Here is a 19,320-nt window from a genome sequence, read left to right as displayed (position 1 = left end):
AACAATCCTCTGCTTTCCGTCTCTATAGCTTGACCTGTTCTGGACACTTCACATAAATGGAATTACAAAATGGGTCATCTTCTGTATCTAGAGTCTTTCACTTGACATATTTTCAAGAAACATCTATGTTGTAATGTGTATCATTTCTTTCTATGACAAATAATTCTCTATTGTATGGATATGTCACATTTTGTTTATTAATCTACGTACTGATGCATATTTGGGGTGTTCCACTATTTTGGCTATTATGAACAATCCTACTACAAACATTTGTATACAAGTTTTTGTGTAAATATATGTCCTCATTTCTCGAGTAGAATTGTTGGGTCATGTAGTAACTATATGTTTAACATTTTAACATTTTGTCCTATAGGGTAAACTAGTGTACAAACCCTTGGATAGCATGCAAAACCCTTGATAACATCTGACCATGACACCTTGTGGCTAATTCTCTCTCCCTCGTACCGCTTATTTAAGGTATGACTCTGCTCTTACTGCGTGTACACATGGGTGCCCCTCCCACGGGCTGTGGGGCTCATGACGGGGACTGTGTATGGAATCTCGCCCCTACACAGCTCTGACAATGCCTGTCCCATAGAGCATGTCTAATGAGTGAACAGACCACTTAATATCTGAGCCTTTAAAACTCTCAGAGCAGAAGTCTCGCTCGCTCCCATTACCCATCTATTCCTGCATTAACAAGCCCTAAAGTTTCAAGTAGTGCTTAACCTAATTATTTCCTCCTGCAACTTAATTTCCTCTCGGCTCTGCTCTCTACCATCGGTATTCCCCTACAAAAACCTCCACATGAAGTCACCTCTCAGAATTGTATTTAACAACCCAAAGCGCACTCTCCAAGGGTTGGAGAGGTCTATTCCTTCACTTCATCTGTGGTCAGAGTAAAAACCGCAGGCTGGGGGCAGAAGGAGAGCCAGGTAAGATTCAGGTAAGTATTTCCAAGACAGAGGCACTCTTTGGTGTTTGTCCTTCTCCCACCTCAGCTCCTGGAGGTCCTCTAATGAGAATGAAGCCATCTGGCCAAAGGCTCAGCAGACCTATCACTTTGAAGAACGAGCCCACCTCACTCTGTGCACATAGAGTTCTGACCAGCAACCTGATGGAATCAGATGGAGAGAGAGGAGAGGGGCCTCGCAGCCCCTGTCTGTTGCTTACAGCCAAGACGTCCCAGCACTGCCATCCGTCTGCTCCCGTTCCCCGTAAGTCGGACAGGCTCTGACTTGCGCAGAGAAACGCTGGCTGCTCTGCAGAGACACTTGCAATGCAGAGGAAATGGGGGTGGGGGGAGAGGAATAGTCCTTTCTGTACAAACGGGTGTGTTATCTGGAAGTCACTCAGAAGTCACAGAAGCAACGTGACCTGTGTGGCGCAGTCCCTAGACCAGCCCGCAGAAACCTCCGTAACCCACAGTGTGCCATATAACTCGGCCCAAGCCCTAACAGTGAAATCCATTCAGCTAGGGCTTCCAAAGTTAGAGTAACATTTTGAATGGGAAAAGGGACTGCCCTTCTCCCACCAGACAGGTGGCAGGCTGGGTACTAGGGAACTCTAAGTCACTGGCGTCGGCCCCAATGGATGGCTCGATGGCTCCTAGGGAGTGGGCTCCAGACCATGAGGATGGGCATGAGGGCGGGGGTGGGGGGGATAGGGAAGTGGAGGTGACTGCCTGGGACAGGGACCCACAGGAAGAAGAGGATTAGAAGGGGGTGCACAGCCCCCCGGGGTGGTCAAGTCTTGGCTTTATTTCCTAACCAAGGGTTTGTGCAGGGTGCAGATAAAGAGGTGGGCAGCAGGTGTTGACCCTTCACCCCCAATGTGTCCCAGACCCGCAGGGGGAGGGGCATGCAGGAAAGGGTGGATATTTGAGGGGGGACAAGCTATTACCTTTTCCCTTTCCTCTCCTACAGGTTTACCTCCCCCAGCCCGGCTGACGTAGGACTTGTGCCAACACTGGCGTGAGGAAACCAGGGACCCTAGGAATAGACCAAGGTGAACAGCAGCCAGGGATGGGAAATAATAACCCCAAATCCTGGCAGCGAGGAGGGAGATGGCTCAACCCCTGTTTGGGGTGTTTGGGGCGTTTGGGGAAGTGTGCTTGTAAAGGATATCTCATCACAATAGGAATAAGTTTGCTTTTATGATGACACGGCATCTGAGAGATGAAATGCAAGTGCCCATCACTTCAACATTAAAAACTCAAGCAAACGATAGATACACGGTTACAAGGTAGGGTTGTAGGCAACAATGTCATTTCTTTGATTCATGGCCACAGGAACGAGGTCATGGGATTTGACGTTTCCATTAAAGTAAATCAAGTGGCCGACTTCCGGGTTGGGGGTGTGACCACAACACTCCCATTCATGAGCAAAATCAGTGCAAGTCGGTTCTGTTAAACTGCTGGACTGTGTGTGGTGCCTGAAGCCAGACTGTGAGAAGAGATTATTGATTTCTATGGAAATGGAAGTAGACAAAGGAATCAATAGGTTTTAAATTATTACTTTAAAAAGTGGTTTCGCACTTCTGCTTCCACTCCAGGATGTAATGAGCATGAAGAAGCATCACTTACAACAAAAAAAGAGCCAGACTATTTTCAAATACAAACCTTTTTTGAACTTAATGGAGTGCTGAGGTCACAGAACAAACAGCTGGCCCCAACTCTGAGGATAGACAGGGGCCTGCAGGGAGAGAAGAGGCAACTGGACACTGCTAAGAAGAACTGAACAAAACGATGAAGGCCAAGTGCAGGCTGGCAGGCCAGGGAAGCCCCTGGGGTTCCAGGAAGCAGAGAGGTCTGGGCTCCTCTGCAGGCTCTATCTCCGGGAACCTCACCGGGTACTCGCAGAGAAACTAGAAAGAGCCCGTGCAGTGCAGGCCCAGGTGCGGGGAGCAGCAGCCACTCCGGGGGAGGCAAGAAACTTCTCCCAAACCCTTCTCTACTGTCTCCCCCGAGGGAACAAGCACTTTATGGGTGGGGAAAGGGCAACAAACGCTGTCACCTCAGGGAACTGGTGAAACCTCAACAGATCAACAGAGTTGGGGGAAAGGAGGAGTAAAAAAGGCGTCGTTACTGGCAGTGGGACGGCAGAACACCTCACGACCCAGTGACGTGGTGCCTGTCTAGGATTGAGGTTGAATCAGAACCTCAGAGATGGCTCCATCCCCCACTGCGCTGCACAGCTAAGCCAACAAGCCCGAATAACGAGTCACAGTGGAACTGCTGCGAAGGGACAGGAGAGAAGCACAAGGAGAAGCCCTTGAAGGTGCAGGGCAGAGGGACTCCCTAACCTGCAGGACTGAGCAGCCAGCCTCAGGCAAAAACACTTCCCTTCTGCAGACACAAAGTATCACTAACAGAATTTAAAGCTTGGGGTGCCCTGAGGGTAACGGTGACAACAACAAAACTCACACCCAGCCCAAGTCCTGACTAGATTAACTCACCCCCATATCCACACAACACACTAACAACCCAGGAAAAAGAAAAGAGTGCCATTTCCAGGCATAAACACTATTTATCTCAGTTTCCACTAGTTGCACATGATGTCTGGTTTTCAACAAAAATTATGAGGCCTAAGAAAAGGCAAGAAAAGAAGAAAGCAAGACTTAGAACTGCAAAGCAATGAGACCCGAGCATGCCAAAGATGTTAGAGTTATATGGTAGGAAATTTAAAATAACTATGATTAATATGTTAAAAGATCTAATGGGGAAAAAAAGGAAAACATGTGTGATCAGATGGGGAACTCCAGCAGAGAGATGGAAACTATAAGGATCAAATGGAAATGCTAGAAATTAAAAATACAGTAAAAGAGACAAAGAATGCCTGGGAGGGACTCATCAGTGGCCTTCTCTCTGCTGAGGAAAGAATTGGTGAATTTGAGGAGGGTCACTAAGAGTCACCCAGACTGAAACACAACAAGAAAATAGTGGAAGCACACACAAGAACATTGTCTGTGAGCGAATGCGGAGCAGTGCGACGCACATGTGGGTGGAACTCCAGCAAAGACAGAAAGAACGGAGCACAGAAATGTGGGAAGAAATACTGGCTCAGAATTTCCAAACATGAATGGCAGACATCAAACTACAGATCTAAGGCGTGCAGACAACAGCCAGTGGGAGACACACAAAACCACGCAAGACCAAACCTAGGCATCCTTTGGTGCACAGTGGTGCACCGATGCTACCGCCCTAGTTTGCATAATCGCACGACTATGCAAAACGCTGGCACCGAGGGAAGCAGGGTGAGCTCCACAGGGCCCCATGTGCTATGTTTGCAACTCCTCTATAACCCTAAAGTATTTCAAAATGAAGAGGCTTCAAAGGTGGTTTTAGTGCTAGGTACTACATTGAGAACGTACTAGTGAAACCTGGGAGAGAAAAGAAAAATAACTTGCTAAAGAAGCCACGCTCCACACCTGCTTATCCCCTGGCAGGGGATCTTGAGTTTCGAGCGAATCAGCTCTGCAATCTGTTCCAGGAACCTAGCACGACGGAGTGGATTACTTCTCAGGAAAATACCCTCCAATCCAAACAGGAATTTACAAGGGAACTTTAAGAGCAGAGTGGATTTGACAGGTGAGTGCTGCGCATACCTTAGATTTTATATAAACTTTTCTTCCAAAGGCTTAAAGCTATTTCTTTTACACACGGTGATTGTGCAGTGTGTGCAAGTAAGGGGTATGGGAGTTGGAAGCTGAATTAGACATGGACCGGCCCTCTGGGATTGCACCACATACAAGGGGCAATAAGATGGGGGTTGGGTGGGGGTGAGGCCAGGGACCTCCAGGTACAGGCAGCAGGACCTTGGTGGGGTGAGACTTCCCCAAGGCTCATCTAGCTGGTTCCCAAGTGGGAAAAATGGCTGTGAAGGCTGTGCAATTGATGAAAAAACCTATCGAGTACCAATTACTGCTGCTGGAAGTTGTCAGTAAAGACTGGCTGAGTGTAAATGGAGAGCTACAAACCTAGGTGGGGAAAGAGGAGTGCCCTGGAGCACAATGTACTACTTCGGGGAATATGAGAGAGCGCTTCTTGCTGGGAGAATCAGAACAGATCTCAGGGAGGGATGTCTTACAGAACGTCCGTCCAACGCTGTGGCCAGAGGGTGGGAGCCCAGCTTTTCCAGCAGAGGAGTGCGCACAGGGCAGAGCGCACAGAAAACAGGAAGGACTCGGTGGCAGGAGGGGAGGGCAGGAAGGAGCAGCAGGAAATGAAGAGGGAAGTTGGGGTCATATCTTAGAGTCCTCCAGCATTGCCTACACCATAAATTCATGTAAAATCCAATTCTAGGGAAGTTGTGTATTTTGGAGAATAGAACAGAAACGTAAGCCTTATTTCTTCCCTTAAGGAACAGACAACACACCAAACAACTCCTTAGGGGATCTCAACTAGTCCTGAATTCAACATTCTCTCCTGACTCTTTCAACTCCCTGCTCCTTTCCAAAAATCTGAGAAGAAACACATGTCTGGGCCGTTTAAATGAAGCTTTTCGTGCTGAAGGCCCCTGGGCGCCGCACACTCTTCCCTTGGTGAAGTGAACCATTTGTCCCCTGCAGCTTCTTCCTATGTCTCTGCTTGTCTCCCCCAGGAGCTCGTGTTCTCCTTCTCTTCCTATAAAAACTTCTTCCTAAGAAAACTTATACAACTCAGCTAGGTAGGACCCTCTCCCAAGGGGCTTTGCAAGCCTTGAATGTGTTTTTAAAATATTTTTGCACATCGCTGCGGGACCAGAGATGCATGTACATTGTATCCGAGACCCGGGGAGGTGACAGGCCACACAGGGAGGAGCTAAGACAGAAAGTTTGGAATCCTGGCCCTGTTGCTCTCCAGCAGAGTGACCTCAAGGATGTTACTCAACCTCTTTGGGTTTTGGATTCAACATTGACAAAATGCAGATAATGAGAGTGTCCACCTCACTAGTGGAAGAGGGGATACAATTAGTGTTTGCGAAAGGTCAGAAGCAGTACCTGGTACAGACATGAGGTCAGTGAGAAAAATGAAGGCGGCCCCATCTCTGACCCCCAGGACCCCTACGATGCTGCCATTGTTTGAGCACTTGTGAACCGCACACAGCACGCAAGTGGGGCTGGTGGGCCATGTGGGACTCAGAGCTGAGCTCCCCGCCACCGCCCCCCCCAAATAGCTGGGGATGGTCTGTACACGTAGCAGATGCCCACCCACACGTACTGACCAAGCCTTCAGGCGGGACCTCATCCGTGCTCCCCACAGAGAACCAACTAGTGGTCTGGTTAAAAACTACAGACCCTCTCTGTAAGCACCAGTCCCTACCCAACCTGGCTGAACAGGCTGAAGTCTGAGCAGCAGCCCCTGCCACACCAGCGGGGCTGCACGTTCACATGAGGGTGGCCTGGCCGCCTGCCGCCCTACCTTCCCCCACCCCTCCCACTCCCACAGAGCACGTGTCCTTCCCATCTGCGTGAGGCCCTGGTCTGGCCCACTCTCCACCGAGCCTTTGCTCTCGCCACTGCGGCTGAAGCCAAGCCCCTCCCTCTTGCACACCCAGAGCATCACAACGCTCTCTTGATAACACAAAACAGGATGCTTAAAGAAAGTGGTATCTCAAGTTTTTAAAAAAATCCCAATAACAAAATTGCTTTGAATGAGTATGATAGAAATACTAACAAAATCATCATAAAACAAAGTCTGACTTGCCAGCTTCTGCAGTCTTGCAACAAAATGCTCGGTACACGTAGGGTGTCTGTCAAACACGGTCCATGTGCCCCTCCCACTGAGGCCCACGCAGCTGCTGCTCCACACAGACTTCACAGTTAATCTCCTCATTCTGCCTTCCTCTCTCTTTACCTTTCCTTCCTGTTCTCCCAACCTCGGATGGAGGATCTAGAAAGCAGGGCTCAGGGCAAAATGAAAATGCAGGGTCCCTCGTTCAAAACATATTGAGAATTTCAAAATACTCTGTGACAGCAAAGCATGTACTCTAGTGTGGGGCTCTTCTGCTCAGGGCAGGGGGGCTGGGCTCCTCCCAGTGGCAAAAACCCGGGCTGGGCCACTCCTTCTCACCCTCACCAAGGGAAGAGTTCACGCTCTAAACTGTAGCCTCAAACCATGTATTTGCATTTAAGCTTCATATCTCTGATTTCAGAATAAGGAACAGTTCTCCCTCTGTAAAGGAACTTAAAGCAATTAGAAACAAATGAGGAGATGTGTGGGAGCAAGTGGAATAGAGGGGACAGGGTGAGGTGGCAGGGGAACGCAGGTCAGCTCAGACCTTGACAGTAGACCAGTGCGGCAGGTCCAGTGTACAGGGACATGAGGGGCTCAGGAGGGCCATCCTGCCCTGGAGACGCCGGCTGAGAACTGAGGCAACTCAAGACCTGAAGTCCCCTCACTATCCTGCCTGCCAGCTGGTCTCCCCGCACCACACTCTCTTCCAAACACAGGCCAGGCCCCCGCACTGTGCAGAATCCCTGCTCTCGAGTATTTCCGCACCCCACCGCTCCCCAGGAGCCCCCAAATGCATCTGAAAGCCCACCTCCCTCTCTCTGCAAGTCACAGAGCTGCTGACAAAGACGCACATCACCAAAATGCACGCTGAGGAAAGGGCCCGTTTCCTATTCTCACACATCCTCACAGTCCCAAGTACCTCGTTCTCCAAGCACCCAGGACCTGGAACTGGATTTGACTTGTCTAAAAAAGCTTTAGCAAAGTGATCGCAGGGTGTCCCCTTGAGGTTATGATGAGACAGACAATGGAAGTCAAGAGCTCAGGATCTCTATGCCTTGCCTTAGCTCCCTAGAAAGCATGAGGGCTTGGCTGCAGAGCGCAGAGTGTTGAGATTACTGTGCAGGCAGCTACTAAGGTTGTATAGTTATTTCTATACCCGTTTTAAAATACATCATAGGGTGCCCTCAAAACCGTCACTTTCTAGTGGGTCACAGCTTGGCTCCACACTGCCCCAAATCAAGTCTTCTAGTGTCTGACCCTCTCTTGCCACCACTAACCCTGCAAAAGCTGCAGGAGGGTGGGCTGCACAGGCTGGTGACAGAGGGCGACCCCGTGGGGTCAGTAGCATTCACATTAGCAGATGTTTGGATTGTAAAAGTGGAGTAACTCCAAAGCCAAACTGTTCTGTGGAATGACGTCCAGTTTACATCTGAGAGCTCTGTTTAAAAATACAAAATCAAAGCCCAGAGTTGCGCAGCTCGGAGTGTGTACATCCCACACCGAAGGAGCAACGGAACCACACGCACGGGGATGGGGTTTCCGCTGCCTTGAGAAGATGAATGGTTAGGCGTCCAGAGACACAGGGTCTGGTCTCGATTTTCTACTTGGACTTCTTTTCCCAGACAGTTGTAAAAAAAATTCATGTAATCCAACACAAAACTCAGTGCCAATGAAACATCTGGGGAAAGGGAAAGGAGGCAAATACTGCACCCTCTGTGTTTTAGAGATACGTAAGAGTTAAATCAATATAGATAATAAATTCGATAGTCATCAAGGTGGTATTCTCCCTTCGCAAGCGTCACAGAATTGTAGAAAGTGGCCACAGCCAGACCAAACTAGGAATAATCTATTTGAATTCCTCCTTTTATGGAGGAAGGTCCCAAAGGGGAGGTAGCGTGTCGTCGGTCAACAAGCAGAGCGGGTGGCAGAGCATCTTAGGGACGGTTGCCTGGCAAAGCTGAGAAGAACAGAGGTAGAAGCAGCGCTTTGCATTTTGCAGAAGGCTGGGGCTGGGTAGGGCCTTGGAGGACCTCCAGGTCCGGTCTCTTATTGACAGATGTAGAAACCGAGGCTCAAGGAGCTTCAGCGTGTGGTCAAAGTCACACAGCTTCCCACACTCATGTCGTCATGCCACCTGCCTCACAGTTGGTCTTCGGTTTTATGTACCTATTATCATCTGGAAGCACTCCAGGCCTTTGATTATGTTTCTGTAAGCACAAAGAGTCCCCGTGTTTATTGGACTAGTTCAGGGTTCAGCAAATCTGTCGCCTTTGTTTAAAGCTCTGAGAGTCTGGAACATCCCGCTAGTAACCTCAAATGTTCCCACGGACTCCTAAATTGCCCCGACTTTTGGCCCACTAACTCCCAAACACAAAATCTCTCTCTCTAAGGTTATGCTTAGAAACCCAAATACGTTATTTCAAGGATGTATTGTACTGCACCTTTATAAGATCCTGTCACTTGCTCTAACTCATTACAGAAAGCAGATTTCAAAGGAGACCCTTTCCATCCCTTTCTCTCTCCTTAACTATGTATAGATCAAAGAATCATAAATCAGGGTTGAAAGGTCCTCAAACGTAATTCAGCCCAACCGCCTCGCTGATGCTAGAAGCACGAATTCCAGCCCCCTGGCCAAGTAGCCCTCAGACAATCCTTGTAGTCACGGGAGTCCCACTTCATTCTGAAACGTCACTGTTTCAAAGTTCCTCCTTATGCTGAATTTATCTCTGCCTTCCTGCAACTTCCTCTGACCAGGGGCATCTCTCATAATGCCCCGTTTCCCGAGACTATGAAACGCTGCCTCCACAAAGTTTTGAGACAAGAGCGAAAAAATGAAAGAAAGTGCTTCTTATGACAGTCAAATATGTGTAATACAGGGATGGGCAACAGTAGGTTTACAGTTATTTGTATGGAAAATAAATACTAAATAAGGACACAAAAATAAACTCCATTCCATTCGCTCACAGCAGTAAACCTACTTTGACCCACCCCTGTATATTTAAAGCACTTGTGCCCATTCACTCATCATATGAAGGGCGCTGACTGGACTTCCACCACATTTGGGAAGCACGCGTGGATTGCTCTGCTCTGCAACACAGGCCGTGTGCTGCCCGTGAGACCAACACGGCGCAGCTGCGATTGCAGCGCCTCTGATAGGAAGTCGGCCTTATCGCAGGGCAAATAAGCTCGGGCACGAGAGGCCTACGTCACCACTGATCGAGAACAACAGTCCTTATGTATTAAGATGCGTAAGAAAAGCAAGTGGAGATTTCAAATACGAACACGGGTTAAAAATCACAAGGGTAAACGTTCCAAATTGTAGACGTGACTTGTAATTGAGTTCTTTTGGAATTGCTTTGTATGCGGACAGCTTTTGTAGCATAATTCAGGGCCAGTGGCGACCAGGATTCATTTTTAAGGATGGTTAATGATTTCCCTGGGGGTCAGCTAGTAAGATAATATATGTGGAAATGTTCCATAAATTCTGGAACACTATGAAATCTGAGGCTGCATCATCATGGTATTTCAGCATCTGAGTGCTCGCCATGAATTTATACTTGCAGCTGCTGAATGTGCCAGGCATTTTTAATACCTCATTTAAGTGAGTAACAAAAAAAAAATCCTGACACCAAAAGCTCGGTCTTGTAAAAGATTTCTTGACCTCGCTCTACATCTATGAAAAATGACACTATAGCAAAAATGCACGAATTTATAGTTCACATATAAAGGGGGAAAAATCATAAGGCAGGAAAATGTCCAAAGAGAACAGGCATACACGGCAGTGGAAGGATTTCTGCCACAGTTGCAGAGAGGCCGGGTTGCCTGCAGGCTGATGAGAGATGGTAAGCAGAGAGCTTAAGCAGCGAGGGGGCATTTGGACACAGCTATTGTACACGTCAGGGAAATTGGACTGGATTCTATCAAGAAACAGGGGAAAGAGCTGGATGCCTTTGAAGGCACTTCCTCTCCCAGATTATTAGCTGATTTTGAACCAGTAACAATGGGTAAGTTGATAAGAAAATACAAATGAGTCTTCCAAGAAACTAGACGAGCTGCTTCCTTCTGAAGTCAGACAAAATCAAACACAAATTAATAGGACGTTGTTCTGTGCCTATAAAAAAAAGTTCAGTCGTTCATCGCACTAGCTTCCATATGCTCCCTAGGCTCCATCTATACAATACAACCCACCGGTTACAGGCTTGGGCTGTGAAATCAGACTTCCCTGGATCAAATCCTGGCTCTGTCACTTACTAACTGAGCAACCTTAGGTAAGTTACTGACTCAGTTGGAACCTCTATTCCCTTACCCCCTAGTGGGGTCATTACCAGGACAAAGGGAATTAGTGAGTGTCAAGTCCCTAGCACAGCGTGTGGCAAACCTAAGAGCTATATAGCACGTTTGCTGCCCTTCTCCTGTTCTTGGGCCTCGCGACCAGGCCCAGCGTCTAGGAGAGAAATGCCTATGAAAAGGGATAAATTAAAACTGCCTATCACAGTCCTCTTGGGTTTCAAAGTTTTATGTTTACATTTTGTTTTACTTTATTTCTTTATTTTTTTAAAAGAAAGCTAGTTCTACTTTCCTCTGCCAAGGAACAACGAATCTGTCCACTCAATGATTGCGGTTTCCATGAGAAAGTAAGTGGAAACAGATGTTTCTGAGAAATAAAAACCACACTATATACCTTTGGTGTCGCTCACGAAGAACTTCCCACCAGCCATCCCCAGAACCAACTGCCAGCCTCCCACAGCTGTGACCCGCCTGGGGGACTGGACCCAGATGCCTTTTCTTCTGCGTCCTACCCCGATCCACAAACTTGCCAACCTTCTATGAAATCCGAGGCTGTGTAAGGATGCTGATTTGGTCTGCTCTCCGAAGGGCTGTTCAGGGTCTCCAAGGCTGACTCGATAGCTTCTACCAACTCATCCCGCTTGTCTTTCCTCACGGGTTTCTCCTCCGGGTGGCGGGTCAGGCCAGTCTCCAACTGGTACACTTTCTGCAGGGTAAAACTGTCGAAAGGCACTGCGGCGTACTCGGTGGCCAGCTTGACGCCGGTGTGCACCTCCGCCTTGTCCACCTGCGAGTGCAGGAAGGCCAGCAGGTCAGCCTGTGTTTTCTCGGGGGCGCCCTGCTCAGGGCCCAGGCCCGCAGCATCGCTGGCGTGGTACTGTGCGTTCTTGAGCTGCTCGCTCCTCTCCTGCAGCTCCTCCTTGAGCTGTGCGATCTGCCTCTTGAGACTGCTGATGTAGTTGCGGTGCTGCTCCTCCCACTCCTGCAGGACAGCCTGGTACCCTTCCTTGCCCGTGGGGCTGTTGGCCCGGGGCAGCCCCAGCTGCTCCTCATTGCCTTTGGGAGTGCAGGCCAACATGTAGAGGACGGAGATGGCACAGCAGAGAAGCACCAGCAGAACCACCACCCGAGAGATCCACGCAAGCAGTCCCCGGCGAACCATCGTCATTCAGGAATCAGCCATGCGTCCAGCACTGGTGACATCCCAGAACGTCGGGGCCCCGCGGAAAGGCTTCCCTGGACTAGACCGCAGGGAGCATGTGTTTGGGGCCCCCTGAGCTGCCTTCATCCATTTCCTTCTAAAACACTTCTCGTCTCTTGGAATCAACTGGCACAAGAAGCACTTTTCCTACTTCTAAAGGATAGTCTTCCAGGCAGCAGCAACAAGTTAGCTGAAACCTCCAAATTTTCACATTCATGCCCATCATAGCCTTCCAAATCTGCAGCAGATGACAGTAGGGGACCTGGGAAGAGACCAAATGACAGGAACACTTAATCAAGGTAAGAGCACCCTTATGTTCACGATGGCAATCGATATTCAATAGGCTGCCCTTGAGGTTTATGGAAAATGCTTATGACAGGTAGTTAAATCCTGTTAAGTGTCTGTAAATCAGGATGCAAACATGCACTGGCAGAGTAATGTGTACAGAAAACAGGATACAGAACGAGATTGGAAGAAAGCATGGATGGCAAAATGTGAATTCTCTCTGGGTGGAAGGATTACCCACGATTTTTCTGTATCTCTACACCTCTCTCTGTATCTTGTAAATTTTCCCCAATGGCACAAACTATTTTGATGGTAAAAAGGGGAAAAGCAAGACTTTAATGACACTGAAAATTGCAGGCAGGGGCTTCTCTGACCAGGGTTTGCCAGCAAGCGTGGCTGCAAAAGGTAAGGCCTGCAGTGGGTACCCATTCAGGGCAGGCCTCAAAGCTCAAAATGGGCTTCAGGCTAACTGGTGAGGAGGTGGGGAAGGCCCTGGAGGTTCCGACATGCAACAGGAAGTGTGGCCGATAGCATTCGGAAGGAGGTAGGGGACAGTTGTTGCAGCTGCCTCTCCCATCCTGCTTGTGGACAGGGGACGATGAGTTCACCATAGAAAGGGATGAAGTTGGGAGAAGAGCAGGGAGCAGAAGCGCTGTCCTGTCAGGACCCAAACCCCAGGCTGGCCTCTGCTCCAGCCTCTAGGAGGAATTCTGTGTCCTGACCACTCATCAGAGACACCCGGACGGATCACCAGGCCTTTCATCTGAATACACGCTCTGCCCCTCAGCTCCAAACCCCCGTAACGTGCGAGTCAACCGGACTTGCCATTTCCCCAGGCGTCCCTCCTCCATCCCCCACCCATCATGCCCATCGCTCCTTCTGTGCTCTCCCTTCCTTAACACCGGTCTGAGCCAGAAGAAACAGAGAATAATCAGTGGAAAATAGATCGAGTAACATTTCTTGTGTAGAGAGGTTTTTAAAAAATCTTCCTAGATGCATTTTTTTCTATCCCTTCTCTTTAAAAAAAAAGCTCTCTGAGGGGACCCTGGGCTGGCCTTTTTATAAAATTTGACATTTTCAATAAGCCACATAATAACTAAATTATTACTTCGTCTTCACCCAACCAGAATCTGGGCCAAAATCGTCTCTTTTACTGGCAGCCTGACCCATTTACTGCAGTGAATTAAGAACCTCAGGACCCCGGGGAGAAGACAGAGATGTTCCTTCCAGCCTTCTCTCTGTGCTGGCCATGTCGTAAACAACAAAGGCTCATTGACCACCTAAGCATCCCCCGCCATGTACCACGGTCACACATGAGAGTCCCCCTTCGATTCCCCTGGTGATGTGACTCTTACAGATATCATTATGTTATCAAAGTAGTTTATTTCTTAATTGTCCTTAAACATTGAACGCATAACATTCTCTCCAGTACTTCCGCTCCCTGGCCCGAGGATTCTCTTTCCTATAATTGAGAACAATACACAGTCATTAGTGCTAAGTTTAACGTGCCTGTTTAGCCCTGGGAGCCTTTGCTGTCTGATGAAAATCTTGGGATTTGTATAATTACTATAATTCTGTGATTAAAAACATCTCAGCTTTGGTATTCAGGCACCTTGCTGTTTTTAATGAAATCTCTTGGATAAACACATTATATCCAAGTATTAAATTACTAGTGAAGACATATTATCACATTATTCTGCCATTTTAAAGACTTTTACTTCAAATGAGTTGGCATTAAAAACAAAATAAGCAAATCAAAAAGCAAAAATGAAATTCTCAACACAATTTATTGTGCTGCAGAAACAAAGCATGCCATCCTTCTAACAGATTTTTAATGGAATAATTGTCACATTTGCATAATACATGAAGTCATGTTGGTGAACTGAAGCAATGTGCTAAAGCGAAAGAAACTTAACGCTGCTCGATAATTACTTTGTTCTGTTCCATAAGTCTCTTTAAAGTCTCGTTTAGCTTTTGAAATTCACTAGTATAAATTTCAAAGTTATTTAATATTCCATTCTTCCAGACGTAAAAGGAAAAAAAAACAGATTTTAGAAATAAATGACTTATTTATTAAAAGGAATGATAAAAAGCCATAAAAATTACTACCAAAGAAGCAGTAATGAATTTCTCCTTTTAAATGTCAGAGGCAGAAACTATATGTCAGAAACGAAATTCTGGGTCCTTTCCTAGATAAGCATTTTCCAACAATTCTGGCAATCTAATCCATAATCAAAATAGCAACAACTAGCCAGACTGTAGAGGCTGGGAGTACCTGCCTGATGAAGTCAGAAGCCTTTCAGATCCTTGCTTCTACGGAAAGTTCAAGTGTTTCATGTGGCAGCACAGAACGTCGTTCTTAAGAGCAGATGGCACTTTGCCAGCTCTGCCACATCTCAGAAAGAACACCTCGGTGAGGTGTAGCCAGACCAAACGAACAGCTAAGCCACAAAGGCCCTGTGCCATCTCTCCCTCTCTCTGCAGAGGTGTTGTGGGAATTAAAGAGTTAACATTTATAATGTGTTTACAGACTTGCAGATGGAAAGAACCGTGTAATTACCAAGCACTATTACAAGTCAGAGATGACAGTGAAAATATAGCTTTAGGGGACCACAGCAGCATGTGCTATTTCTGAAACTTAGAAAAGGCACCCGGATTTTAGACTAGCCCGGTCTTTGGGGGTGGGTGGGGACAGGGGAGGAGCGGTGAGCAAGAAGAATCCCCCATCAGTAGTCATTTTAGGGCATTTGGAGAAGAGAGATGCCTATTCCTTTTTTTTAATTATAGAAAATCCTTGTTACTGATCTGGTTCCTTGCCACTTGCATTTTTAAATGTCCATCCTTATTAATTGATTTTCCCACTTTCTGTCCCTGGCCAAATCCAAGGGTGGTTCTTGTCCAAAACAATGGATTCATTGATTAGGCTGAAGGGACCATCCAATCACAACGGCATTGCTGCCAATCTTACAATCTAGGTGAAGGGCTGCTTAGGGGAGTTTCGGCACTTTGGGAGCACTAAGGCAGGGAGTCTGAAAGACAAGCGGCCCATGCCCAGGGGCCCAGCCATGGAACGGGCTCCTCAGACTCCAGGTGCAGCTGTCTGACAGCCCTGACACCCTGCCCAGGCCAGGGAGTATCCCGGACACCCCCCCCATCTCCAAATAGCACAGCAATGGCACCACAGTGGGTCCAAGTCGCAGTCTACTCCCCCTAGGACACTGTCATTATCCACCCTTGTAACAAATGTTTATGAAACACCTACTATGTTCCATGCACTGCATAAGAAGGTACAAGAGACAAAAAGATGAGTCAAGCACAAGTTCCAACATCAGCAAGGTTATACGCTTAATGAGGAATTAATTAAGGCCTTCTCCAATAACTATAACATGAGCCCAAAGAGACAAATGCCATTAAAATAGATACAAAAGGCTAATGCCATGCTCCTACCTGCTAAATATATGTGTATTGAGGGAGGAGTGGGTTGAGAAGTATGAACAGATTAACTTTTCATAGTTTTTAATTATTGATTTGAGGAGAGAGAGAGAAACATCGATTTCCTAGTCCACTTATTTATGCATTCATTGGTTGATTCTTTTATGTGCCCTGACTGGGGATCAAACCCTCAACCTTGCATATCAAGATGATGCTCTGACCAACAGAGATACCCAGCCAGGGTAAAATAAATAAATTTTAAAGTGACAAAAGCTTAAAATAAATGTTAGGCATCAACAACACTTGTTACAATAAGAGAAGCAAGTGGCTATAGATAAAGTTTATCATTTCATCTTAGAGTGGAAGGTCTCAGCAGTGAAACTAAGACAGAGCTAAGTGTGGTCCAGAGCCTAACACTGCCCCAGAACAGGGACGTGGAAATCAGAATTTCTATGGCCAGGACAGAAGTAGCCATTAGGGGGGTACATGCACTTTACTCTATAGCCCTGGTGAACATCCAGATCACAAGAGCTGCACGTGACGACAGAGAGCTGGCAAGACATGTCTCCTAATGTCCACAAGACGCTCAAAGACCCAAAGGACTCCCGGGCAAGCCTGGCTGGTGAAACGCTGCCGGGTCAGCGGCAGTCAAGAGGAACGGTGGCTTCGTGGCGAGGCCAGGCCAGCCAGCCCTGCGTAGGTGCGACTGGTCTCATGACTGATAAAGAAAACTATTCAAGGAGTGGCAATAAAATCCACAGGACACCTCCACCTGGTGTTCTGGCACAGCCAAAAAAGGCTGATGGGGAAAAAAACAAGCAGTGTCTACTGGGCCAGGAAGGGGCAGACCAAAGCCCACGCCGCCATGGGAGTCTGTCCCACTTGGGCACACACAATGGGCTCTTTGAGGGCAAGGGCACGAGCTAACCTTCCGTCAAGGGTAAGCTGTACTAACAGAACATAAATTGAGGTCGTATCTCCTGAGTAAACACACCATCCGAAGTGTGTGTGGAAAAGGCATTGGGCAAGGATTCTTATTCGGAGTTTTTAAATGCTCTCAAAAATGCACATAAAGTGAACACTGTAAACTTAACTCCAACGTGTGGCTCCATTTAGAATTCCCTGCACCACAGTTTAGCCCCCGTGTGCAGGGTGGGAGCCAGCTTCCAGGATGGCCCGCAGGACCCTTGCGTCCTTGTTTCCACACCGCAGTGTGTTTCTCTCCCACCCACGCTGACCAGGGACCGATCCGAGCGGCAGAAGGGAAGAAAGTGCTGTGAAATTCAACGGAAGACGATAAAAAGCCACCGTGAGAGTTGAAAGATCCCGGACTTCTCAGCCCAATTCCCAGTATACGTTACGTTTGCAGACTTTTCTTCCCCATCTTCCCCCAAGGAAACGAGTACACGCAATCAACTCCTGCAACTGCTTTGTGGAGTCACAACAGCCTGCCTCTTGCACACACTTAAGTAGTCGCTGAGGGCTGAGCACTCGCAGAGAAATTGAAATAGCCCGAAAATGAGCGTGAGAAGAGCTCATCATCTCCCTAAGCCACGTCCACCTGGACCCTTTAGAGCAGGGTTCTCCGATGTTGCAGGTCTTTCTAGAACTTAGTTTCTTTCTTTTTATTATTACTTTACTACATTGGTCGCGGTACCACTGGTTCATAACGTTGTATACATTTCAGGGGTTTATACAAACAGAAATATCTGCATACTCTATGGTCAGGTTTCTTTCTTCCGCTGAGTCTTTAGGCAGCACATACTCCCATGCCAAGTGCTTTTGCCTCAAGTGTGCTCCTGGGAGCAACTGAAAAGTTGAAGCAAGGAGGTTAGCAGGTCAGGGTCAGTCTGTACAGGAAGAGGTGCTAAAGCCACATCCCAGAGAGGGGACAGGGCTGCCACGCAAAGTCAGCAATCCAACATCCAGAGTGTGGCACCGGCTGGGAGGAGTCCAAGGTGCTCCTCCCTGGCCTCCTCCAGTGCTGACGCCAGGCTACTTGGCTGGGACTGGAGGCTCTGCCCTCACACAGGAAGGATTCACATGGGTGGGGGTGGCCCAGGTCAGACCCAGCAGTCCTGCCGACTCTGGCACTCAGCATCAGCTGCCTTCAAATATAGGAAACACAAATAGTGCATTCTGGGCAGTAAATAGCTTTAAGCAAGTACATATATGGAACTTATTCATTTATAAGTTATATACAGTGTTACAGTGTTGTTATATCATGTATTCACAAAACAATACCCTATAATAAGGAAGTGTAAATGTTGTAAGTATTTTCTCACCCTGATGGACCATCCTGGGCACCCCGGGAGCCCTGCTCTAGGTTCCCATAAATCTGACTTCCTGATTGCACTGCAAGTTTCCATGGGTCAGAGCTCCAGCCACTGCTGATTCCAGAGCCCTGGCGCCAGGCTCCTGCCTCACTGCCCTGCTCCCTGGGGTGACTTCACTGCGTCTGGACCCCACCGACTCCATGCCAGGATCCCCAACACCTGCTGCCAGGCCTCTGCAGGAATACGCTTCCCTCCCTTTCTAAACCGGAGGACTTGGACTGGCTTTCAAAACGGCCCTCGAGGGTCTTCTCTGTGAGGTCCTTCCTATAACCCAGCTCTGAGCTCCAGGGACCAACAGGGAGCAACCCCCCAAAACCAGCCTGATCACTTCCCAGTCGGGAATTCCCTAGTTGAGAGGTGCCCCTCCAGCACCTGGACTCCACACTGGCCTCCCGGAAGCTTCGTTCTGATCCCTTTTCCTCTACTTTGAAGCAGGAAAAGGGAAATGTGCCTAAAGGAAATGGGGCCCGCTAATCAGAAAATGAAGACACAGGTTTTAACAACAGCCTCGTATGCCAAAAAGGGAGAAACAGCCCAAACCCCTTCTGGTACTCTCCTTTGTTTTTATTTTGGTTTTTATTGTTGGTGAACCTCTGGAGGAAAGACTTGATAGAGAGGGACTTCCTGAGTAGGCATAGGTTTTCCATTCCCCCTCTACACCCCTCTGCTACCTCCACCTCCAACACTGTTTCAGAAAGGCCCTCGGGCAGTCAGTCGGCCTAGGAGACGGCCATGGAGCTGGAGTGAAAAGAGAAGGCACAAGAAGGCACTACGAGAGCCTTAGAATAAGCAGCATAAAGAACCCTTTCCCGCAGGAAGGTATCTCAGGCGCACATGCAGGGCTGAGTCGGCTGCCAAAAGTCCACAGAGAGACCGGGCGTCCGGTCCTACAGGGCCCTCTGTGGTCGGTGGCACTGCCCTGCCCCTCCAAGTGAGAACCCCTTGAAACCAGGCTTCCAATGCCCTCCTACGGCCCATAATTACAAGCCCTTCATGAGCTTTTACTTTAGGCCAGACATTGTAGGAAGCACTTTACAAACATTATCTCATTTAATCCTTAAACC

General features: G+C 48.1%; 1 protein-coding gene across 8 annotated transcripts in view; it reads right to left on the bottom strand.

Annotated features, from left to right (window-relative positions):
• The window catches only part of CSGALNACT1 (chondroitin sulfate N-acetylgalactosaminyltransferase 1), a 305,085-nt gene that overhangs the window by 67,329 nt on the left and 218,436 nt on the right, over positions 1-19,320 (bottom strand). For all 8 annotated transcript variants that reach the window (XM_053916678.2, XM_053916677.2, XM_024578924.3 and 5 more), the window contains one exon: positions 11,537-12,465. In XM_053916678.2, the coding sequence (XP_053772653.1) occupies positions 11,537-12,170 (634 nt within the window). In that variant the 5' untranslated portion in view covers positions 12,171-12,465. The remainder of the gene's footprint in view (positions 1-11,536; positions 12,466-19,320) is intronic.

The sequence above is a fragment of the Desmodus rotundus genome, chromosome 13 (assembly GCF_022682495.2).
Source record: "Desmodus rotundus isolate HL8 chromosome 13, HLdesRot8A.1, whole genome shotgun sequence".
Taxonomy (NCBI): domain Eukaryota; kingdom Metazoa; phylum Chordata; class Mammalia; order Chiroptera; family Phyllostomidae; genus Desmodus; species Desmodus rotundus.
This window is presented reverse-complemented; position numbering and strand designations above follow the sequence as displayed.